General features: G+C 43.5%; 1 protein-coding gene, 1 non-coding gene and 1 pseudogene across 2 annotated transcripts; 2 read left to right on the forward strand and 1 right to left on the reverse strand.

Annotated features, from left to right (window-relative positions):
* Positions 1–5,372: 5,372 nt before the first annotated feature.
* Positions 5,373–10,807, reverse strand: NANOG (Nanog homeobox). Its single transcript, XM_060658475.3, has 4 exons — positions 10,462–10,807; positions 7,910–8,175; positions 6,560–6,646; positions 5,373–6,320 (listed from the first exon to the last, which is right to left on the reverse strand). The coding sequence occupies exons 1-4, from the start codon at positions 10,610–10,612 to the stop codon at positions 5,919–5,921; spliced, it is 906 nt and encodes a 301-aa protein (XP_060514458.2). The 5' UTR covers positions 10,613–10,807; the 3' UTR covers positions 5,373–5,918.
* Positions 10,808–14,901: 4,094 nt separating this feature from the next.
* Positions 14,902–24,238, forward strand: LOC132677662 (UMP-CMP kinase-like; annotated as a pseudogene).
* Positions 19,879–19,963, forward strand: TRNAQ-UUG (transfer RNA glutamine (anticodon UUG)). Its single transcript has one exon. It is a non-coding gene; the product is annotated as a tRNA-Gln (tRNA).
* Positions 24,239–24,927: the final 689 nt, after the last annotated feature.

A 24,927-nucleotide genomic window follows, 5' to 3' on the forward strand; every position in this document is an offset into this window, starting at 1 on the left:
ATCATGACCTGAGCCCCAATCAAGAGTCAGACACTCAACAGCCTGAGCCACCCAGGTAGTCCTCTTTTTTTTTTTTTTTTTTTTTTAATTAAACCAAGCGTGGCTGGCTCAGTCAGAAGAGTGTGCTACTCTTGATCTCTGGGTTGGTAGGTTCAAGCCCCACATTCAGTGTAGACATTACAAAAAAAAAAAAAAAGAGAGAGAAAGAGAGAGAGAGAATAAATAAAAACATTCATTTTTCTATGTTCATGAGCACAATCCTTTTTATTTAATTTTAATTTCACTTATTTTAAAATAAGCTCTATGCCCAACGTTGCCTCGGGACACACAATCCTAGAAATCAAGTGTCATAGGCTCTCCTGACTGAACCAGCCAGCTGCTACCGCTCCCCTCCACCCCCGGCCACCCCAGGATATACTTTTAAGTAGAAAAAGCAAGTTACAGAACAAAATGCTTGATGGTATTCCATATTAGGATAGGAAAAATAGGTTATAATTCTATTGTGTGTCACGTGTACACATGGAAATGTCTGGAAAGATAATATCAAAGTTAACAGTGATGTTGAAAGTTAACTTTATGTAATGATCTCTTAATATTGTACAAATAGCTTTTATTTTTTTAAGGGAATGACAAAGTCACACTGAGATGTAAGAAAGAGCCCCCAAACTTAATATTTCCCTGTAGTTCAATGACCTGAACTTCACCCTGATGTTCTTCCCGTCAGAAATGTTGTTAAAGAGAATATTCAAGAAGGAGACCATCTCAACCTTGGCCGATACATTTCAGGAAAATAGGAAATCTTTTTTAAGAATGCAACTATAGGAGTGGTTGGCTGGCTCACTTGAAAGAACATGCGACTCGATTTTGGGTCTTTGAGTTTGGAGCCCCACCTTGTGTGTAGAGATTACTTAAATAAATAAATTTTAAATAATGTAATTATCGATTTTTAGGATTCTTCCAAATAGATATATACCTCTAAATTCTGACATGCAAAGAGGTTGAAGATATAATGCTAAGTGGAGCAAAAAAAAAAAAAAAAAAAAACACCTCTCAGAAGAGAATGTATGGTATGACCCTGTTACAATATATATAAAAATTCGCATAAAATCACCCAGGGGGTGCCTGGGTGGCTCAGTTGGCTAAGCATCTGACTTTGGCTCAGGTCCCGATCTCACAGATTGTGAGCTCTAGTCCTGCATCGGGCTCTCTGCTGTCCGTGCAGCGCCCTCTTTGGAGCCTCTCTCTGCCCCTCCCGCTCTCTCGTGCACGCATGTGCACACTCTCTCAAAAATGAAAAAATTTATGAAAAAGACCATCCAGGGGCACCTGGGTGGCTCAGTTGGTTAAGCGTCCGACTTGGGCTCAGGTTATGATCTCACGGTCCATGCGTTCAAGCCCCGCGTCCGGCTCTGTGCTGACAGCTCAGAGCCTGAGCCTGTTTCAGATTCTGTGTGTCCCTCTTTCTCTGACCCTCCCCTGTTCATGCTCTCTCTCTGTCTCAAAAATAAATAAATGTTAAAAAAAAAAATAAAAAAAAAAAAAGACCATCCATATGACATATACTAAAATACCTGTAGAAATTAAACTGTGCTTACTAGATTTGATTTATTGTTCATTTCTCTATTATTTAAATTTGTTCTCCATAGCACGTTTTAGTTTTGCAGTCAAAAAGGTCCAGGCAGCTTCTTTCTGCCTGTAGGCGTCCTGTGCTTTGATAAAAACACCTTTCTGTACTGGGGTGGGGAGGGTGGGGAGAGGCCCAATCTCTTAAAAAAGATAAACCCAGACTCTGGTTCCCTGATGATAGTGGGGTTCCCTGAGGTGTTTTGTCTTTACCCTGACAGGTGCCTGTTTGAAGACACAGGAGGTGACTGGCATTTCCAAAATGGCTAATCCCCAAAAGAAAACGCTAAACACCAGAAATTCTTTTTTCCTTCTTTCAATCCTTCTTTTCCCCTTCATTTTCAGAACCATGTTTTAAATGTAACAGGTGTTCTGCCACTCTAAATCTTTAATTCTTAGCCATTCCCTTGCCTATTCCCAATGTCTTATAGCTGAACTTAGTCCAAAGCAGAAACAAGCAGCGATCAAGGGTGTAAAAACATCTGTTACATGACAATGTTCAGTACTAGAGAGCTAACTGGAGTTTCTGAAGACTTTGCGGGGCCTGGGTGGCTCAGTTGGTTGAGTGTCCGACTTTGGCTCAGGTCACGATCTTGCAGTCTGGGAGTTTGAACTCTGAGCTCTGTGCTGACAGCTCCAGGGTTTGGAGCCTGCTTTGGATTCTGTCTCCTTCTGTCTCCGCCCCTCCCCCACTTGTGCTGTCTCTCCCCAAAAATAAAATTTTAAAAAATTAAAAAAAAAAAAAAAAAGACTGTCACTTTATACTAGCTATTTTCCCAAGGTCCTAAGTTCTGGTCCACCATTTAGTATTTCCTCATATGTGTTGGCAATTCGTTATGTGCATTTAGTTTTAGAGCAAAGGATTTCATAAAAATGTTAGTGACATATTATCTTTTTTTTTAAAGTTTATTTATCTATTTTTGAGAAAGAGAGAGAATGGGGGGAGGGGTGGGGTGGGGGGGACGGAGTATCCGAAGCAGGCTCCACGCTGACAGCAGAGAGCCCAATGCCGGGCTCAAACTCACCAACCGGGAGATCATGACCTGAGCCAAAGTCCAATCCTTAAAGGAGCCACCTACGGGCCTCCCTTTTTTTTTTTTTTTTTTTTTTAATTAAAAAAAAAATTTTTTTTTTTTCTTAATGTTTTTATTTATTTTTGAGACAGAGAGAGACAGAGCATGAGCAGGGAAGGGGCAGAGAGAGAGGGAGACACAGAATCGGAAGCAGGCTCCAGGCTCTGAGCCACCAGCACAGAGCCCGATGCGGGGCTCGAACTCACAGACTGTGAGATCATGACCTGAGCCGAAGTCGGACGCTCAACCGACTGAGCCACCCAGGCGCCCCTCCCTTTTCTTTTTTTAAAGTAAGCCCTACACCCAACATGGTTTGAACTCAGGAACCTGAGTCAAGGGTTATCCGCTCCACTGACTGAGCCAGCCAGGCTCCCTAGTGACATATCTTAAAACGCTCTAATCTCTTAAAAAAGAATTTTTCCTTCACTCAATACACTTAAATGAAAAGGCCAGGTGGCAGAACAGTGAAATCACATTTGTAAAAAGTCATACTGGGGGGGGGGGGGTCGGGGGGCATCTGGGTGGCTCAGTTTGGCTCAGGTCAGGATCTCAGTTTGTGAGTTCAAGCACCCCATTGGGCTCTCCGCTGTGGGCACAAAACCTGCTTCAGATCCTATCTGCCTCTCTTTCTGCCACTTCCCCAACTTGTGCTGTCTCTCAAAAGTAAACATTAAAAAAAGTCATATTCAAATTTGCTTGAATAACAAAATGAAAATAGTAGGGATTTAGAGATTTCATGTACTATTTTAATTGTTCAATCAATGCTTTGTTTTCATGATTTACTCAGTTCATAACGTGCTTGGCACAAAATTCAACTATCTGACAACTTTTAAAAGAATATTGTGTTGTACTTAGGTATAGGCAGAAATTACCCCTGATGTCATTTGTCAAATGTCTAGAGAATTTGGATGGTCCCACAGCAACATTGGAAAATTAGGGAAACCATGAGGGAAATGACCAGGAAAACTGCCTAGTGGACCGGTCTCTGTGTCTGCTTCAGAAAGTAGATGTTGCCATGGAGCAAGAAGGCAGTGGTGATTAAAAGTGCTCTGATTCAGATCAATTCGGGGTGAACTGGGATGGAAAAGGATAGTAAAAAGAACTATTAGTATAGTTCATAGATGCCTACTCTGCTTCTTCTAAGGGGAAAACATAATTTACCTGGGAAAAAAGTATTCCCAACTAGCCTCAGAATTTAAACATGTCTCTGATCCAGTTTATGTTAACACTAATATATTTGTAGATTTAAGTTTTTATTTTGAGAGAGAGAGAGCGTGCGCACCAGCAGGGGAGGGGCAGAAAGGAGAGACAGAATCCCAAGCAGAGCACAGTTCGAGGCTCGAACTCATGAACCACGAAATCATGACCTGAGCTGAAATCAAGAGTCGGAGACCTTATCAACTGTACCACCCAGGTGCCCCTATACTTTATTTTTTAAAAATTTTTTAATGTTTATTTTATTTTTTTAAAAATTTTTTTTTAACGTTTATTTATTTTTGAGACAGACAGAGACAGAGTATGAACGGGGGAGGGTCAGAGAGAGAGAGGGAGACACAGAATCGGAAGCAGGCTCCAGGCTCTGAGCCATCAGCCCAGAGCCCGACGCGGGGCTCAAACTCATGGATTGTGAGATTGTGACCTGAGCTGAAGTCGGAGGCTTAACCGACTGAGCCACCCAGGCGCCCCTTAATGTTTATTTTTGAGAGAGACAGAGACAGAATGCGAGTGGGTTGGGACAGAGAGAGAGGGAGACACAGAATCCGAACAGGCTCCAGGCTCTGAGCTGTCAGCACAGAGCCCGATGCGGGGCTCGAACTCACGAGCTGTGAGATCATGACCTGAGTTGAAGTCGGACGCTCAATGAGTGAGCCACCCGGGCGCTCCTATACTTTATTTTTTAAAAGATTATTTTAAGAGAGAGAGAGAAAGGGGAGGGGCAGAAAGACAGGAGCATCCCAAGCAGGCTCCGCACCGCCAGCAGGAAGCCCAACGCAGGGCCCGAACTCAGAAACCGGAGAGGTCTGGACCTGAGCCAAAACCAAGAGTTGGATGTTCTAAAACATTGATATTGTGCTTTGTAGCTTGTCTATAAACTTAAGTCCCCTTTTAAATAAAAGCTGGCATTAAAATGTTTTAAAAAAGCTTATTTCCACACAGTGCCTTCTGGCACAGTACAATTGTAGAGAAGAGTGGACACATCCCTGGTGTGAGTTACAGGGTGAGATTCCAATTGGTTGACCTTTTCCCCTCCTTCTCCAGTCTTCTCTACCTTCCATTATTACCTATTCCCTGGCTGCCCTTTATTTAAGCCTCTTTACAAACCTAAGAGCTCTGTTTATCACTTTTCTGCTTCTAATCTTCCAGATGGGGCACTCGTCTTTAACTCCCAAGAACCACAAATTTTATTGTTTCAATATTATTACACACACAAGGAGGAAAAAAGTTTGTTGAGATTTAATTAACTAGTCACCTAGCTTTGTATACTTAGCTATCTTTTCCTTACTCTTTTTTTTTTGTCCCTTTACTTTTGTCCCTTTCTAAGAGCAGCCTCTTAGCAGAATCTTAAAGAGATTTCAGTTAATTGGTCCTTCCCACATCAAAAGACTCTAATAAAGACCCGTGTTTAGTCAAGTTTTTTAGTCACTGAGCTACTGGTAAAATCAGGGTAGAGACAACTAAAAGATAAAGTGGGTATTTATTTGTACTTAAATCTATCATAAACCACTAGCCAAACTGGTCCTATCATCACGACACATTAAAATATAAAAACAGCTTTCTACAAATACTGGAATAACGAACACGTCAGGAGTTGTAGTTAAACCAGCACAGGGGGCAGAGGAAATCAACGACGCACATTATAACTTAACCCTCCACCATTAACAATTGAGGTTGTTAAGCCTCACTATCTCAGAAAATACAAATAATCCTTCATCACATCTTTGTATTTTTACTTCCTATTCTTGTGGTTAAATTCTGGAGCCTAAAGATATACAAATTAGTATTGTATCTAGTTATCTAGAGCCAGAAACATATTTCCGCATGTTGTTCAAAGCAGCCAAAGCTACGGAATCCTCTTTGATGAGACTCCTGCCGTTCCCCCTTGATGGACAGAATAAACATAATGAAAAACAGAATATCAAGGCAGAGATACAGACAAATCCTAGAAGTAATACAGCCATCGCCCAAATGGAGATGGATTAATACACTCATGATCATGCGACTTCAGGCTGTATGTTCAGGGTAGTTTGGGAATAAATCCATTATTTGCTGGGTACTAAAATACTTAGCCGTTTGCTGTATTACACTGTGGCTTTCCCCAGTTGTTTCTAAGAGGGACTGCAAATCGCTGACAGAGTTTTGCTGTAACTGTATCTGGGGCTGCGGGGATTCCTCTCCACAGTCGTGCAGCTGACTGTTCCAGGCCTGGCCATTCCAGGCTTGGGGGCACCAGGTCTGACTGTTCCAGGTCTGGTTGCTCCACGACTGACTGTTCCAGGTCTGGTTGCTCCACGACTGGCTGTTCCAGGTCTGGTTGCCCCATATTGGAAGGTTTCCGGAAGTGTTCATCAGGTATCCCTGGTGATAGGAATAGAAGCCTGGGTATTCTGGATTTGCAGAGCTGTTCTGAAAGAGAACGGTAGATCAACTGAAAGGCTAGAAAGAAAATCAGGATGGTCTGCAGCTGGGGTTCTAACTCATCAGCAAGGACCAAAACGAAAAAGCCATGGAAAAGAAAACAGAGGCATGCCTGGCTGGCTCAGTCAGTAGAGCATGCTACTCTTGATCTCAGGGTCGTGAGTTCAAGCCCCACGCTGGGCATGGAGCCTACTTGAAAAAAAAGAGGAAAATACGTTTCCTGTTACCTGAGTCACAGTGTTGTTATTCTTTGGCCAGTTGTTTTTTTGCCACCTCTTACATTTCATTCTCTGGTTCTGGAACCAGGTCTTAACCTACAAAGAAAAAGGTGACAGGAAAACAGGAAAACATAAAACACCAGTAATGTGGATGTACTAGGGATCAAAGAATATTGTTAACAATTCTCCTCCCCCCCCCCCCCCCCCCCCGACCCCGTCCGCAACTACAACTATTTAAAGCTCAGGAAACTGAAACTTCTAGAGTACTTTCTGAAATCTTGAAACCATTTTCTATGAATGAGTGTCACAGCCCCTCAAGTCAGTTGGCTGCTTTATTTAATAAACCTAACCAGTTTGAGAAAAACCACTGCATATCTATTCTAGAACATTCACATTAAATATGTCTACCTATCTCCCTTTTCATAGTTTACCCACGCCAGTAGTCAGCTAAAGGTACTTTGTCTGCAATAAAGAAGGCTCCCCCACATAAGCACACTTCCATTTAACGTGATAATGGTGGTCATTTCAACTCAAGAAATATGAAATATACCACAAGGACAACTATTTGGAAAATATCAAATCTATTTAAGCATCCAAGAGGCTTAAATTTCCAGGTGATTTGTAAGGTATAAGGTAGAAAATGACATTAAGGAGGACCAGAAGTATTTATATACTTAGACTAAGTATGGCACCAGTGACAGAAAACCATACAATATCTGTCTGACTGCAAAATATGCAAGAATATGGAAAATGATTAACCTCACTAGTAATGAAATGCACACAAACAAGAGATTCCAGTTTTATTTTAATGAGGAGCAGTGTTGGTTAGGGACTCTCCTAACCTGGAAGATGGGAATACATGCATCTCCTTTGATTAAGGAAAAATTGGCAACATTTTCACGATTTTGGCTTGTGCAACAGGGAAAAGTGGTTAAATAAACCATGGCATATTAACACATTACAACGTTAAAAAAATGGTCACGGGGGGCGCCTGGGTGGCTCAGTCGGTTGAGCGGCCGACTTCGGCTCAGGTCATGATCTCACAATCCGTGAGTTCGAGCCCCGCGTCGGGCTCTGTGCTGACAGCTCAGAGCCTGGAGCCTGTTTCAGATTCTGTGTCTCCCTCTCTCTGACCCTCCCCCATTCATGCTCTGTCTCTGTCTCAAAAATAAATAAACGTTAAAAAAAAAAATTGAAAAAAAAAATGGTCACGAAACATTGCAAAGATCCTACTCTCATATGAAAATTATCTGTAGGCGGTACCTAAGCCTACAAGATGCACACACAGATGTTAGGAAATGCTCATCTGCAAATTGGGTTTTTTATTTCGCACTGCAAGAACAAGTAGGCAAACTCTACCTGCTTATAGCTAAGGTTCAGAATGTTGGAAAGTTCTTGCATCTGCTGGAGACTGAGGTATTTCTGTCTCTGAAATCTATCATTGAGTACATATAGCTGGGTCTGAGAGAAGACGGTTCTGATCTTCTGTTTCTTGCCCTGAGCTGGATCGTCCTTCTTCGCGGTGATCTCCTCTGCAGAAGTGGGCAGCACTTTTACTCTGGGGCTGGTGGAAGAATCGGGGCTGTCCTGAACAAGTAGATCCATGCAGGAAGGAAGAGGAGAGACTGTTGGGAATAAAACAACACTTTTCTCTAAAACCTTTCAAATAGCAAATTACTTTCGCAAACCTATGGTTGTCAAAGCATTTTTTGAGAGCCCTCAACCTCAGGTAGTAGGTAAAAACAGAGGTGATAATGGTGGTCATTTCAACTCAAGAAATAGGAGTGACCCCCGAACACTTCGCTGATCTTTGTAGGAGGCCAATCCAATAACTTACCAGTCGCTGCCATCTTACAACCAAGGGACATGGCCAATGGCTTACTAGTTGGGAAGCAGAGTGGGACTCAACTTTTTTTTTTTTTAAAGACTTTATTTTTTAATGTTTGTTTATTTTTGAGAGAGCAGAGCATGCGCATTTGGGAGAGAGAGCGGGGGAGGAGCAGAAAAAGAGGACAAGGATCCCAAGTGGGCTCTGCGGGAGCCCAACACAGGGTGGGGAGGCGGGGTGGGGGGGGTGGGGGCAATTCAGGAACTGAGCCGAAATGGGACACTTAACCAACTCAGCCACCCAGGTGGCCCAAGATTTTATTTTTAAGTAATCCCTATGGCCAACATGGGGCTGGAACTCACAACCTTGAGATCAAGAGTCACATGCTCCACTGACTGAGCCAGCCAGGTGCTCCTCAAACCTCGTTGACAAAAGCTTTCTACTGCAAATCGATGCTCAAGAGTCCATGCTGTGACTGTTCAGAAAAGTGGGAATGATCACTGGAGTCCCCTCCCGCCCCTATCATGTCCCTTCCTAACTTCCTTTTGTAAAGTTAATCATCCCTTACATCATACTTAATACTGTAGGATCAGTTTCTGGGGACCCTTTAAAATCCACAGTTTAGGGGCGCCTGGGTGGCTCAAGTCGGTTAAGTGTCTGACTTCAGCTCCGGTCTTGATCTCCGGGTTGGTGAGTTCGAGCGGCCCGCATTGGGCTCTCTGCGGTCAGCAGAGTCCGCTTTGGACCATTTGTCTCCATCTCTGTCTGCCCACCCCCACCCCCCGCCCCCGCTCGCGTGCGTGCTTCCTCCCCTCCAAAAAAACTAACAAATATTATATTGCCTAGATTTAGTAGCCGTTTAAACTCTTTAATTTCTACCCTAGTCATGGAATAAAGAGACAGCCTTTACGAGGCAAAAATTCACAATCTTGTGCTTCTTGTAAGTGGGCGAGACCAAGGACTTCAGTGGGGGCATCTCCTAAAAAAAACCGGTCTCTATAAACTTGCACTTGGCTTGCTAAGGAGGACACGCCCACTTGCTCATTCCCGAGCCATTTCTCACAATCCAGCGCTGTATTTTCAATGTTCGGAATTATAAAAGGGCATCGACATGAAGTTTAGGGAAACCAGGGAACATTAAAATCCAACAATCCAATAAAGCAGTTTCTTAGTCCTTCTCCAACAGCTTGGTTTTAGAGGTAATCATGTAAACAATGTTTAAACGATTATTTTTACCATGAATCTTAAAAGTGGTTTTTCTTGGGTAAACATTCGTTTACGTTTTCATTTTTAACAATTACTGCCGAATTGATTCACAAAAAAGCGGTGCGGACTTTACAGCAAACTGATCATCCCCCACGCCTGCGGTTACCATGTAGAAGCCAACCTGAGTTTCAAATTTGGGCTCTCGCCCCTGAATGTCAGCAGGTTAAACCTTCTGGGATCTTCTACCATAAAATGGGGTGGACATTTCCTCAGGATATAGGAGACTTGAGCATAGCAGGCTCTCAGAAATTCGGAGCTGCCCCAATTACCACCCACAGAACCAAAGAGGCAGGAGAGCCACTGCCGCTGTTGTACGAAGGTAGAACTTTTCAACAAGGTGCGATTCATAATTGGCCACGCCATTTCTGGAACTCCTTGAAAACCCGACAAATCAAAAAGGTGATGCTCGCGGCATCCCCTACGCCTAGCTGTGATGTTAGCACTTCTGACTTAATAGTAACATTTACTGTTACTATGTGCTCAGCACCCAGTCTGTTAAGATGTATATATCAACTCATTTTTCACAACACATTTGTGTTTCCACAGGGCCTATGCACCTAATGCCTCACTTACCCAGTGAGCCATTGAAATGCCAGCGTCCTGCGGCCCCTGTCGCTTACCTGACACCTGGGACCTGGGTGCAAGGGCACGCACCCACCAAGTTACAATTGGGACAGGTGTCGAGAGGCTTAATAGAGGACACCTGCTTTCATTAATGGGCTGTAATTGCTCACGAGGGAAACGAATGACCCTTCCCCTCCTCAGATTTCACTCTCCCTCAAGGAAATCAGCCTTTCAAGGATTAATTTTCTCTTACCGGTCTCCGTGTGGGGGGTCTCAGCAGATGACATTTGCAAGGGTGCATAATTTTCTTCAGGCCCATCAATCTCAGGCACTGGAGAAGAGTCCCTAGAATCGGGCGCTTCGGGGCAAGGCGGGCATTGGAGCTGAGCTGGATCCGTATTCATGTTGCTGAGTTGAGGGAAGAGAGAAAAAAAAGAGGGAGATGCAGGCTTACGTGTCTAGGTGGAAGAACTTAAAAGAGAAATCTGAAGATCTCCAGATGTAAGAGTATCAGAAAGACAGGATGCAGTGGCGTCACCACCGAAAGGGCCAAGCGCCAACCAACCCAATTTAGTAAAAGGTGAAGATTCTGGAGTCTCTAGATTTATAAGGAAAGTTCGCCCATCCTTAGACCCGCCCCTCCCCGCAGCCCCACGCCCACACACACCCTCGAGAATTCTCAGTTAATCCTGTCTGCCAGTCTCACCAAGGCCATTGTCATGCAAAAGGTAGCTGCCGGGTAGTCCAGACTGGGTGGGGAACGGGAAAACTGGGGCCACAGGACCTAGGAGCAAAAGTAAACCAGGCAATTAAATATTTCTGGGTTCACCACGTTTCCGTCTTTTAAAATCAAAGATGCACTTGAGGCACCTCAGACGACTGAATCTTCCACTCGGGCAGTTAATATCTTGATCTAAGGCCCCGTAGGGTCTCAACATCGAGCTGGTTATGGCAGAAGCTCCAACCACGTAGCTCTATTTTCCTCCTGAGTCCCCCTAAGGTCACAATAAGACACACATTGTATGTTGCTAAGGCGTCAGTGGATGTTAAAAATAGTACTTGTTTTCAACTCCCTCTTCTTGTTTTTTAGCTTTGGAGAGACAGGCTTGTCTTTGCCCCAGGACTGTTGTCTCCTTTAACAAAAGCCAGAGGAGGGGACCTGTGGCCTGCTGATCTGTAGCTGACTTTGGTGCCTCGTAGGTAATTATGCATTCGCCACCAGTATGGAAAAATTTTCAGTAGTTTTTAGACATGCGTGGCTGGATAGAATCTTGACTCGGTATCCTCATCTGTACCTTGTCTGTGTTGCTATAAAAATTAGAGGAAATAAAGTACTGAATCCTCATAATATTTGACACTCAGTGATCTACAAATCGGGGCTATTAATAGGAATTCTGTCTTTATCCTATGCGCTCATGAGCTCCAAGTTTGAAATTACCTTTTTGTTGTGTTTATTATTTTAATGCAGCGAACAACATGATAGATTGAGAGCAGTCCTTTCTTATTTCACCTGGGACGTTCCTAGATCTAAAATAATGAAATTTATTGACCTGTAAACCAACCCAACTGAAAAGAGAAAGGTAGAGAAGAACATCCTCCAAGCAAATGATATTCCTGTGAATGGATTTGCCAACACATTTGCGACAAGTTTCTTTTAGAATCTGTGTTGGACCTCCCGTCTCTTCTTTTTTTTTTTAATGTTTATTTATCTTTGCGATATAGAGAGAGACAGAGCGTGAGCAGGGAAGGGGCAGAGACAGAGGGAGACACAGAATCCAAAGCAGGCTCCAGGTTCTGAGCTGTCAGCACAGAGCCTGACGCGGGGCTCGAACTCCTGAACCGGGAGATCATGATCTGAGCCGAAGTCGGCCTCTCTTTCCTGCTCTGGCTCTTTTTTACGTTAGCTTTTCCTTCCCTGGCCTGGCAATTCTGTCATGTCCTGCAATCCTACTCCATCCCCGGCTTCAATTATTTTTTTTGTTTTCAGTCAGTTTTCCAAAGGAGCAGTTTTTAGGGTTCGGTTTTAGCAGTACATATTTATAGACAAAGATTACAGTCTGCAGCTTTCAATTCTCCTCCCTACTCCTGAATTCAATATTAGAGAAACCTGAGGCACCTGGGTGGCTCAGTTGGCTAAGCTTCCAACTGGCTCAGGTCAAGATCTCAAGGTTCATGAATTCAAGCCCCGCGTCAGGCTCTGTGCTGACAGCTCGGAGCCTGGAGCCTGCTTCGGATTCTGTGTCTCCCTCTCTCTGCGCCCTTCCCCCACTTGCACTGTCTCTCTCTCTCTCTCTCTCTCTCAAAAATAAAAATAGACATTAAAAACATTAATATTGGCGAAGCCTAACATTTCTTCCTCTTTTCCAATCTCCCACCCCTAAAAGTAAACCCTTAGCAAATTCCAATTATGTATTTTTCTGAGCTGCAAGCTGATTACACCTGTCACATTCTCTGCTACTTGGGTCTCCACCTAGAGCTGCTGGCTTTGCTTCCACGCAAAGAGAGTTTTGCTCATAACTTGAGATTGCCAATTCGTGAGCATAGGAGTACTGCTGGGACCAAAGCATGGAGATAAATTCTATGTAATCTTTTCTTTGTCTTCTCAGACCGTCCTGCTGGAGGGGAAAAGAATACAAATAGGAACATCAAGGAAAAGATGGGTGGAAATACAGTGTGCTCAGGCAGACAGTCTCTGTCTCATTACAAATAGAATATGATTTTTTTATACTTTTTAAAATGTTTTTTTATTTATCTTTGAGAGACACAGCATGAGTGGGGAAGGGCAGAGAGACAGGGAGACACAGAATCCGAAGCAGGCTCCAGGCTCTGAGCTGTCAGCACAGAGCCCAATGTGGCTCAAACTCACGAACTGTGAGATCATGACCTGAGCCGAAGTTGGATGCTTAACCGATTAAGCCACCCAGGTGGCCCCATAGAATATGATTTCTTTTAATCAAGGGAATGTAATGTTGGATGTGTACTAAACTTATTGTGGTAATCATTTTGCAACATATCGTACATCAGTTCATTATGCTGTGCGCCTTAAACTAATACAATGTCAAATGTCAATTACATCTCAATAAAACCGGGAGAAAAGTAAATTAAGACGCGGAAGGGGCGCCTGGGTGGCTCAGTCGGTTGAGCCCGTGGTCCATGAGTTCGAGCCCCGCGTCGGGCTCTGTGCTGACAGCTCAGAGTCTGGAGCCTGTTTCAGATTCTGTGTCTCCCTCTCTCTGACCCTCCCCGGTTCATGCTCTGTCTCTCTCTGTCTCAAAAATAAATAAAGGTTAAAAAAAATTAAAAAAAAAAAAAAAAAAAGACGCGGAAAACTTGACTTCCTGCCTCTCAATTCGCACAGTTGGTAAATGAGTGCAGTCAAGGCCACCAGACGCCTTACTTTGCCCACAGCTCTCTAAACTGCAGGTACCAGAAGCTTTGTTCTTTGCTGACTGGAATCTTTGCATGAAAGCCTGGGCTGAAGTCACCCCTCCCCCATCTGTGTCTTATTGTATCTAGGGTCGGAGCCTCCGGAGAGAAAGACCAAAGGTAAGGGGGCTGGTAGCTAGAAGGCAAACTTAACTACATTCTTTGCCCAGGAAAGCAATTTGAATAAGGTTGAGCATGCTCTGGTAGGTGTTGGAGACCTAGGAATTGTTGGGGTGGGCTGCGTGGGTGGAGGAGGGGTGTGTTACAATGCGCTAGAGTCCAGGGCTGCAAATGCAAAAGTGATTTTAGGTTTTGTTTTCCTAGGACCGCCCTCTGGGAAAGAGCTGAAAAAAAGCTAAAAATGAAAAGTATTTTTCAGACAAGATTTATTCCTCACTTTAAAGTTAGGAAACGCACGTTGGGTGACGTAATCCTTTCAGAGCACAGGTGTCCCAACTTTGCACCAGATTTTTGCTGACCTGTCACGAAAAAGAGGAAGTGACAATCATCAGGAGGATGAATATTGACTTCACTGCTCCTCAGTTTAATGTATACATCAAACATGGAATTAATTTCTCACGGACGGGATCGTCGGATTTATTATTGATGCATCGTTGTTTTTACCCTGCACCCATTGTCCATTTGAGTTGACTTGGATGTATCCAAACTGATAGGCATTCACCTGTTTTCTTTTCACTTAATTCTCACGTATGTTTCTGCTCCTATTTTCTCTTTACGTTCTTTCACTCTGGCTAATAAACCCATTCTATAAGTAAGTAACTGTTTCTTGCCTACATATGTACAGACATAGTGTATGTATTTATTTACTTCTTATTCAACTAATAATTCATGAGTGCCTATCATGTGCTAGAGAGAAAAGAAATAATTAAACATCATCTTAATTTTGAGGAGGTAATAGTTTAGTAGAGTAGATCAAAACAGACCAAAAAAAAAAAAAAAGAAAAAGAAAAAAAGAAAGAAAAAAAGAAAAAGAATGTCCTGGGATGAGTATTGAAAAGAAAAATAAATCCAAAAATGATGTATGTACTGGATGCTAAGGGGGCCCAAACAAGAGAAGGTGTGGTTGGGGAGGGGAATCCGCAAAACCTTCTTGGAGGATTTTCCGTTGAACCGAGATGGAAAATTGTTGAGAGAATAGGGGAGGGAATTCTAGAAAATGAACACTTTTGGCAAAGAATCATTATTATTTTAGAAAAATAATGGATGGTTAGGAAGAATTATTATTATTATTATTTTAGAGAAGATAATGGGTCATTGGAAAATAGGGACAAGAGACCTGACAGGTAATGAAGTGACCACAGGTAGCAAAAAAAATTTTTTTAAATATATTTATTTGTTTTGGGGAGAATGCAAGCAGGGGAGGGGCAGGAAGAGGGGGACCGAGGATCTTCGTGCTGACAGGCTGACAGAAATGAACCTGGTGGGGGCTCAAACTCACGCACTGAGAGATCATGACCTGAGCCGAAGTTGGACTCCTAACTGACTGAGCCACCCAGCCGCCCCAAGAAACTGTAAGTTTTGACTTAAATCTTCTTTCTTTAGTTTATGCTCTGTTGGTGTCCTACCTAATGGCCTGATGGTTCTCTCTCTGTCTCCTTTCTGATTCTTCTCATCTCCTTTCATCTAAAGGTTAGAGGGTACCAAAGCTTAGTTCTCAAACCTCCTTTCTATCTTGACTCACTATAGTGGTGATCTTATCCTGTCTTATTACTTTCAATACCGTCTATATGCCTTTGACCTTCAAATGTACATCTTTATCCTAGACCTAGTCCCCAAACTCAATCTCGTATATTCAACTGCCTACCTAACATCCCCACTGGGGTTTCTATAAGGCGTCACAAAATTCATATTTCAAAAACCAAACTCCCAATATTCCTCTTTAGACAGGCTCCTCCTACGGTCTCCGTCTCAGTGTATAACAATTCCATCTTTTCAGTTCAGGCCAAAACCTTAAGGCCATCTCTGTTGATGGTGCCTTCAAAATACATGTAGAACCCAATGTCTTCTTTCTTTTAATTTTTGTGTCTTCCAATGTTTCTTTCTTCAATGGTTGGAGTATTTTTTTTTTTTAATATTTGTTTATTTTTGAGGGACAAAGGGAGAGAGAGAGAAAGCAGGAGGGCGTGACGGAGGGGCAGAGACAGAGGGAGGCAGAGGATCAGAAGCAGGCGAAGGGGGTTCTGTGCTGACGGCAGCGAGCCCCATGTCGGGGCTCATAGTCACAAACCACAACCATGAGATCGTGACCTGAGCCCGAGTCAGACGCTTAACCAACTGAGCCGCTCAGGCGCCCCTGTGGGAGTGAATTTTGATCATCACATGGGCCAGGGCTTAGAGAGCCAGCAGAGCAGCAAGAAATGGTTATTTATTTTATTTTTATGTATTTGTTATTTTTATTTACTTTATAGCCCATGATGGGGCTTGAACTCACAAACCCTGAGATCATGACCCGAGTTGGAATCAAGAGTCTGATGCTTAACAGTCTCGGCTACCCAAGGTGCCCCATGGTTATGTTCTTTTAAAGAACATGTATTTATTGGTTATTGCCTGTGTCACAAGAGAGCCAGGGGCTTGAAATTACGTGTGTCCAAGCTGCATTTGACCTTTTCTAAACTATCTCCCAGGTTACCAGTCTATCCAAACCACCATCTGTCCCTTGGATGATTCCAATAGCTTCCCACCTGGTCTCTATGTTTGCACCCTAGCCTTCCTATTATCTAGTCTTCAACATATTGTCCAGAATGAATTTTTGTTAAGACAACTCATATCAAGCTATTCCTTTGCTTAAAATCCCCGTTCGGTGTTATCACATTTACAGTCACAAATTGAGGTCCTGGATTAACGTGAACCTCTTCTGGCCTTGTAAGACTCTGTCCTGTCACCTTGTGTTCTCCACCCTCCTAGCTGGCCTCCTAACTGATCCTGGAACAAGCCAGGAAATCTCCAGAATCAGGGCTTTTGCTATCATTCTTATCTCTCCCGATCAGTTCTTCCCCTAGAAATCTAAGCAGCTTGATCTCTCCACTCCTTTACATCCTTAATATTACCTTCTCAAAAATGTCCCGCACTCCCTATCATTTTCCACTTGGTGTTTCTTTTTGTTTCACTATTATTATTTTTTAATGTTTATTTATTTTTGACAGAGAGAGAGACAGAGATGGAGACAGAGCATGAGTGGGGGAGGGGCAGAGAGAGAAGGAGACACAGAATTCGAAGTAGGCTCCAGGCTCCGAGCTGTCAGCACAGAGCCTGACGCCGGGCTCAAACTCACAGACCTCGGAGATCATGACCTGAGCTGAAGTCAGATGCTCAACCGACTGAGCCAACCAGGCGCCCCTCCACTTGCTTTTTCTTCAGACCTCCTGTCACCATCTGACACAATATATATTTGCTCTATCCTCATCTGTCTATATCATCTCTTCATCTATCTATCATCTTCTATTTCCCTACAACTAAAATATAAGCTAAGGGGTACTTGGCTGGCTCAGTCAGAAGAGCGTGTGACTCTTGATCTCAGGGTCATGGGTTCAAGCCCCACGTTGTGTGTAGAGATGAGTAAAATAAAAAAAAAAACAAAACTTCTAAAACATTGTTAAAATATAACTACGTGATGGGGCCCTTGGCTGGCTCAGTCGGGAGGAGCATGTGACTCTTGATCTTGGGGTTGTGAGTTTGAGCCCCATGTTGGGTGTAGAGATTACTTGAATATAAATAAAAACTTTTTAAAAATCTTAAAAATACGGTGCCTGGGTGGCTCAGTCAGCTAAGCGTCTGACTTTGGCTCAGGTTATGATCTCACGGTTTGTGGGTTCGAGCCCCACACTGGGCTCTGTGCGGTCAGCATTGGAGCTGCTTCAGATCCTCTGTCCTCCTCTCTCTGTCCCCCCCTCTCTCTGCCCCTCCCCTGCTGGTTCTTTCTTTTTCTGTCTCAAAATAAATACACTTTAAAAAATGTAAAAAACAAAAAGGTTTTTTTTAATCTTAAAAAATAAAATATAAGCCATGTGACGGCAGTTATTTGAATTTTTGCCAGTTTTGTTCCGTGTAGTATTCCAGCCCTAGAAGAGTGCGGCTGTCCTCATCAGCATCACTTGTGAGCTTGTTAGGGACACAAATGGGTGGGCTTAGCACAGAACTCCAGAATAGGAATCTGTGGTGGAGGGGACTGGGAATCTGTTTAAAAAGTTCTCCAGGTGATCCTTTAGTATGCCATTGTTTTGAGAAGTACTATCTAGAAAAGTACCAGGAAAATAATAGATATTCAGTCATTATTTGTTGATGAAGGAATGGGTTTAAAGGAGACCTAGGGCTTTGTAAGCAAATAGAGGGCAGGAGGCATTTCCTTATATTTAAATATTAAGCTGCATTTCAATTAATAATCTTTAAAAAGCAACAATGCTCTTTGCCTCAAGTCTCCTAAACTGTATTCAGTGAGCCTGAAGCTCTTCTAAAAGAGTCAACCTTAATTTGCAACAAACAATCCATCTTTCTGGCTCCTCTGGGAGATAGATGACCCTCAATTTACCTGTGTTATCAGGATGAACCACACCACCAAAGCTGCTGGTTTAGAGATAGCTAGGAGAGCAAAACCACACTTTTTTCCCCTAAAAGAAACTTACTATGAAAAACTTCACACTTTTTAAAAAAAATGTTTTTTATTTATTTTTAAGAGAGAGAGAGAGAGAGCAGGGGAGGGGCAGAGAGAGAGGGAGACATAGAATCTGATGCAGGCTCCAGGCTCTGAGCTGTCCGTACAGAGCCCGCTGTGGGGCTCGAACTCACGCACTGTAAGATCATGACCTGAGCCGAAGTCAGACACTTAAGTGACTGAGCCACCCAGGCGCCCCGAAAACCTTCACACTTACATGGTGGATAATATGATCAACCTTGATAATATATCTGTCATCCACTTCAAGTAATTCATGGCCACTTTATTTCATCCAGTGACTTTACCGTGAGCACAAGTTTCAAAGTTCCGTAAAAATTCACCCAATAGGGGCACCTGGCTGGCTCAGCCGCTAGAGCACGTGACTCTTGATCTCAGGGTTGTAAGTTTGAGCCCCGTGTAGGGTGGAGAGATTAGTTAAAAATTAACATCCTTAAAAAAAAAAAAAGTTTATTTATTTTTGAGAGAGAGCATGAGCTTGACCAGGGGAGGGGCAGAGAGAACCCCAAGCAGGCTCTGCACTGTCAGCACAGAGCCCGACGCAGGATCTCACAAACCAAACCGCAGGATCAAGAATCGGCCATTCAACCGACACAGGCACGCAGGGGCTGCCCCCCACCCCCAATCTTAAAAGAAAATTCACCCTACAAAATAGGTGAGATATCACTGACTCCTTTTTCCACCACCCAAACTTCTATTCAGTCAGTCAATAACTATGTCAAGGTCACTTATTCACGCTGCCATCTTAATGGCCTCACTTGACCCTTGTTCAAGCACCATCTCTTGCCCCCATCTCTGTATGCCTCCAGTGAACCTTCCACACGCCGAACCAACTCTGTGCCGGGGTGATTTACTTTCCATTCAGCCTTACTGTCCCTCTGCTTAAGTGTTGGCTAAGGAAGCACGCAGTCATCACTCTGCCTGCCTCTCAAGCCAGTTCCAAGCCTTGGCAAATTGTTCTACCCAAGCAATCCCCTCTACTCTGAATGCTTCCCTCCGGCTCTTTGTTTGGTTCGTGTTTTTAGGGTTTTTTTCTTAAGCTTTTTTTTTTTTTTTCCCTGCCTTATCTTTTTTTTTTTTTAATTAAAAAAAAGTTTTTAATGTTTATTTATTTTTGAGAGAAAGAGAGTGAGCAGGAGAGGGGCAGACACAGAAGCCAAAGCAGGCTCCAGGCTCGGGGCTGTCAGCACAGAGACGGACATGGGGCTCGAACTCATGAACCATGAGATGATGGCCCGAACCAAAGTCAGAGGCTTAACTGACGGAGCCACCCAGGCACCTCTTCCTTGGTTATCTTTTAAGACACAGATCGGGCATCACCTTCCACTGTCCCCTTCTCTGGGTGAATTAGATGTCTCTCTTCTGTACCTCAATCTTCCCACAGCAGTGGTCACTGCATTTTAGTTGTTATGTTAGGAATAATAATAACTGGCGGGAATAATAACTCTTTAAGGGCCTGGTTTATTTCTAGAACCTAATGCAATGCTACTCCAAGTATAGTCCTTTCTGGCAACATCAGCATCACCTAAGCGCTTGTTAGAAGTCAAAATCAGGGGCGCCTGGGTGGCTCAGTCGGTTGAGCGTCTGACTTTGGCTCAGGTCATGATCTCGAGGTCCGTGGGTTCGAGCCCCGCGTCGGGCTCTGGGCTGATGGCTCCCAGCTTGGAGCCTGCTTCGGATTCTGTGTCTCCCTCTCTCTCTGCCCCTCCCCCGTTCATGCTCTGTCTCTCTCGGTCTCAAAAATAAAAAAACTTAAAAAAATATTAAAAAAAGAAGTCAAAATTATTGGGGCGCCCGGGTGGCTCAGTGGGTTGAGCGTCCGACTTTGGCTCAGGTCATGATCTCACGGTTCGTGAGTTCAAGCCGCACGTCAGGCTCTGTGCTGACAGCTCAGAGCCTGGAACCTGCTTCGGATTCGGATTCTGTGTCTCCCTCTCCCTCTGCCCCTCCCCCGCTCATGCTCTGTCTCTCCCTCTGTCAAAAATAAATAAACATTAAAAAAAAAATTAAAAGAAAAAGTCAAAATTATGGGCTCCATGTTATCCCAGACTTACTGAGTCAGCATCTCAGGGAGTGGGACCCAAGAATCTGGCTTTTATTTTATTTTATTTTTAGTGTGTGTTTATTTTGAGAGAGAGAGTGTGTGCACACTAGTCAGGGGAGGGACAGAAAGAGAGAGAGAGAGAATCCCAAGCAGGCTCTGGGCACTGTCGGCACTGAGCCGGACATGGGCTCCATCTCACGGAACAGTGGGGTCAAGACTTGAGCTGAAATCAAGAGTCAGACACTTAACTTACTGAGCCACCCAGGTCCCCCAAGAATCTGTTTTTCAGGAATCTGTAATTCTTGTGCATCCAGTAGTTTGAGAACCAGTGCTCTAGAATACAGTGCGTAGCAGTAGCAAAAAAACTCAATACATATGGTTTTAAATATTTTTTTTTTAATGTTTAGTTTTGAGAGAGAGAAAGAGAGAGGGAGAGAAAGCTGGGGAGGGGCAGAGAAAGAGGGGGACAGATCTGACGCCGGGTCTACTTCACAGCGGCAAGCCCAACGCAGGGCAATGCAGAGCTCGAACTCACGAACTGAGATCATGACCTGAGCCGAAGTCGGAGGCTCAGCCAACTGAGCCACCCAGGATCCCTTCAATACATCTGTATTGAATTAATGAATCAGCTCATGTGGTTAAAACACTGATATTCAGAAAACTGGAGAATTACAAGAACTCTCAAAGAAAAAAAAAAATCCCCCCCCCCCAACCCAACCATCTTCTTCCCTGTGGCTCTGTTTTGCATTTGTCAGAGTTTACTCTAACTAAAGGCTTTTAATATTTAAGAACTGAATTCCTAGGTGTAGCGAATTCTAAGGTGTCCCTGTGGAGACCTCTCAAGGGTAAACTGAATTGGCAAAGAGCCTTGACCCTGAACCACACTACTCCCTGTTTCCCACCCTACCCTCAGGGGATCTTGACCCAATGTAAAAAGGGAATCCTTTCTCGTCCCTAGCGGGGCTAGCCCCCAGGGAGAGGAGACATACCTAAGAATGTCCAGCAAAACTTTTCCGAGCATAAAATTGCTCTGGAACAAGCCCGGAAGAGAAGTGTGCTTCTCGATTTCTCAGTAGGTGTGAGAGAATGAGGAAGAAGAAGAACTTGGAAAAAGTAGGTGGTGGGAGGGGCTGGGGGGAGAATAAAGGGAAAAATCTAACACCTTGCCAGTTGCTCTAATTTGCTGGTAGTGGGATTAGATAAAGCTGTTAACTCTCAAAATACCACATCTAAATAGTTGACTCAGAATATCTCTGGATACCAGAGTATTCTAATATTATAAAAGGACTAGAGGAAGAGGTAACAAGAGCATCCTGCCTTCCAGGAGTAAGTTTAATTGTGAAAAATGAGTTCAAGGTTAAGGCAACTAGTTTGATGTTGAGAAAGGAATTCAAATTTTAAGGAAGCATTTAAGGAAGCATTTGTTGAATGCACTAGAAAGGGTTAGGGCAAAATGAAACAAAGATTTTTCTTTTCTTTTTTTTTTTTTTTTAAATTAATACTGAGAAATTACTTGCATAGAATGAACAAATCTCAAGTTGTACAGCTTGGTGAATTTTTTTACTTATGTATACAGATCAAGTTACAACCACCCAAATGAAGACAGAAGCCTTCTAGCACCCCAGGAGGCCGGCTTGCATTTTTGTTAAAGGCTCAGAATCTCAAAATCCAATGTCTCTCAGACCTTGGTCAACTTCTTTTGTGTTTTAGATATAAGGTAAGACAGCCTGAATTTTTAAAAAATTTTTAAAAATGTTTATTTTTGAGAGAGAGAGAGAGCAGGGGAGGGGCAGAGAGAGAGAGGGAGACACAGAATCCTAAGCAAACTCCAGGCTCTGAGCTGTCAGCACAGAGCCCAGAGCCTGAAAACAGGCTCAAACCCACAAACCATGAGAACGTGACCTGAGCCTAGTCGGAGGCTTAACTGACTGAAATTCTGTTCAGGCGCCCCTGAATTTTTTTTCTGAAGTAGGCTCCACACCCAACTCAACTGACTGAGCCAGCCTGGCACCCCCACTAGCCTGAATTTGAATCCCCATTCTACCCACTAGCTATGTGACAAGGTTCACATTTCTGTGCCTCAGTTTCCTTCCTATGAATAACAAAGAGTGAGATAATACAAACTGATCAGATTTGGACGCGGTATTTTAGAAGTGCTCCGTAAGTGTTAGCTCTTATTATTTTCTCTATGCAAGCTATATTTTAGGGAATCCATGAATTCATTCACCCAACAAATACCTATTAGCATCTCTGAAATGTCAAGTGCTAGGAAAAAGAAATGAGTTAGCGTGCTTCCTGTACCAAAGTACTTTATAGCGTAGTATGGAAAAGAAGCCATGCGAACGAATGCGTGCGTGAAGATATTGTGAAACTGGGGTATGAATATGGGGTAGGCAGAAGGAGTACAAAGGAGGGACTTCTGTGCTGGAGGGAAATGAATTAAGAATGTCATTATACCTGGCGTCAGCTGGCTCAGGGTCGGGCCAAGATGTGGTGTGTGCAGAGCCTCTGAGGCAAGTCCTGGGCCTTAGCTTCCCACTGCTGACCCTCCAGCTGCCTTTCCTCTGTCCTCACTTCGTGGAGAAGCCACTCGTCATGTTTGTCTTGGGCAGTCCCAGCACTGGCAAGGGGACCCAGTGTGCATCGTAGAGAAAATGAGCTACACATACCTGTTTGCAGGAGAACTTCTTTGTGATGAAAGTAAGAGCCCAGATTCACGGGATGGTGGACTCACTGAAAAGTGCATTAAAGATGAAAATACCGTGGGGCACCTGGGTGAAGTCGGTTAAGGTCCGACGTCAGCTCAGGTCATGATCTCATGGTTCGTGGGTTCATGTTTCTCTTCGGGCTCTGTGCTGATGTCTCAGAGCCTGGAGCCAGCTTCAGATTCTGTGCCTCCCTCTCTGTCTCTCCCCCACTTGTGCTCTGTCTCTCAAAAGTAAATAAACCTTAAAAAAAAAAAAAAAAAAAAGATGGAAAGATTGTGCCAGTTGAGATAACCATCAGTTTGTCAAAGAAGAAAATGGATCAGACAATGGCTGCCAATGCTCAAAAGAATGGATTCTTGATTGATGGGTTTCCAAGGAATCAAGACAACCTTTAAGGTTGGAACAAGACCATGGATAGGCAGGCAGATGGATCTTTCGTTCTGTCTTTTGACTGTAATAGTGAGATCTGTATTGAACAATGTCTTGAGAGGGGAAAGGGTAGTGGTAGAAGCGATGACAACAAAGAGAGCTTGGGACAGAGAATTCAGACCTATCTTCAGTCAACAAAGCCAATCATTGACTGATACGAAGAGATGGGGAAAGTTGAAAAAAATAGATTCCTCTGGCCTGGATGACTCAGTCAGTTGAGCATCTGACTCTTGATTTTGATTTAGCTCGTGATTCCTCCATTCATGAGTTCAAGCCCCACGTTGGGGCTCTGCGCTGACAGTGCAAAACCTGCTTGGGATCCTCCCTCTTACCTCTCTCTCTGTCCCTCCCCCACTCACACGTGCTCTCTGTCTCCCAAGATAAATCAATAAAAATTTAAAAACAAAAACAAAAAAAGAAAATAGATGCCCTAAGTCTGTTGATGAAGTTTTCGATGGAGTTGTGAAGATTTTTTTTTATAATTTTTTTTTCACGTTTATTTTCTAGAGAAAGAGAGAGAGAGAGAGAGAGACAGAGTGTGAGGGGGGGATGGGCAGAGAGAGAGGGAGACACAGAATCTGAAGCAGGCTCCAGGCTCTGAGCTGTCAGCACAGAACCCAATGCGGGCTCAAACCCATGAACCGTGAGATCATGACCTGAGCGGAAGTAGATGCTCAACTGACTGAGCCACCCAGGCACCCCGGAAATTGTGAAGATTTTTGACAAAGAAGGCTGACTCTAAACCTGAAAGCATCCTTGAAATCATGCTTGAATATTGCTTTGATAGCTGCTATTACAACCCCCTTTGAAGGCAGTTTTAATCTTTCATAATTACCTCTTAATGGCTAGAAAGTATGTAGTAAGACAAATTAAATTAAAAAAAAATTTTAAATGTTTGTTTATTTTTGAGAGAGAGACAGAGACAGAGTGCTATCTAGGGAAGGACAGAGACAGGGAGACCCAGAATCCGAAGCAGGCTCCAGGCTCTGAGCTGTCAGCACATGGCCCGATGCAGGGCTCCAACTCAGGAGCCACGAGATCATGACCTGAGCCAAGGTCAGACGCTTAACCACCTGAGCCACCCAGGTGCCCCGACCAATTGCATTTTTATTTTTGATTTTTTTGGTCACAGGAGTAGATCATGAATTCGGGTCTAACCTCATCTTAGCTATGGTACCCACAAAACAAAGAAGGATATCAGCTAATTCTTTGTTTTTCCTCAAAAAAGCATATCCCTTTTATAGCTTGTGCCTTCTGTGAGCAGAACTTTAGTCTGTGTGTATATCCCTTTAGTAATTACAACATGTTAGGATTAAGGATTTTCTACTTCCTTGTTTTCTTGCAGGTTTTAAATTTCCAACATTTTAAGTGAATTTTATGGACCAAATTCCACAGGAATTTTTGTGTGGTCAGTTCTTGCAAAAT

Source organism: Panthera onca, chromosome B4 (assembly GCF_046562875.1).
Source record: "Panthera onca isolate mPanOnc1 chromosome B4, mPanOnc1 haplotype 2, whole genome shotgun sequence".
Lineage (NCBI taxonomy): Eukaryota > Metazoa > Chordata > Mammalia > Carnivora > Felidae > Panthera > Panthera onca.

Coding starts and splice junctions, on each gene's coding strand:
- NANOG (XM_060658475.3), bottom strand. CDS start 10,612: ATGAATACGGATCCAGCTCAGCTCCAATGCCCGCCTTGCCCCGAAGCG. Junction 6,647..7,909: donor TGAACCTTAGCTATAAGCAG/GTAGAGTTTGCC, acceptor TTTTCTTTGTAG/GTTAAGACCTGGTTCCAGAA. Junction 6,321..6,559: donor ATAACAACACTGTGACTCAG/GTAACAGGAAAC, acceptor GTTCTCTTTCAG/AACAGCTCTGCAAATCCAGA.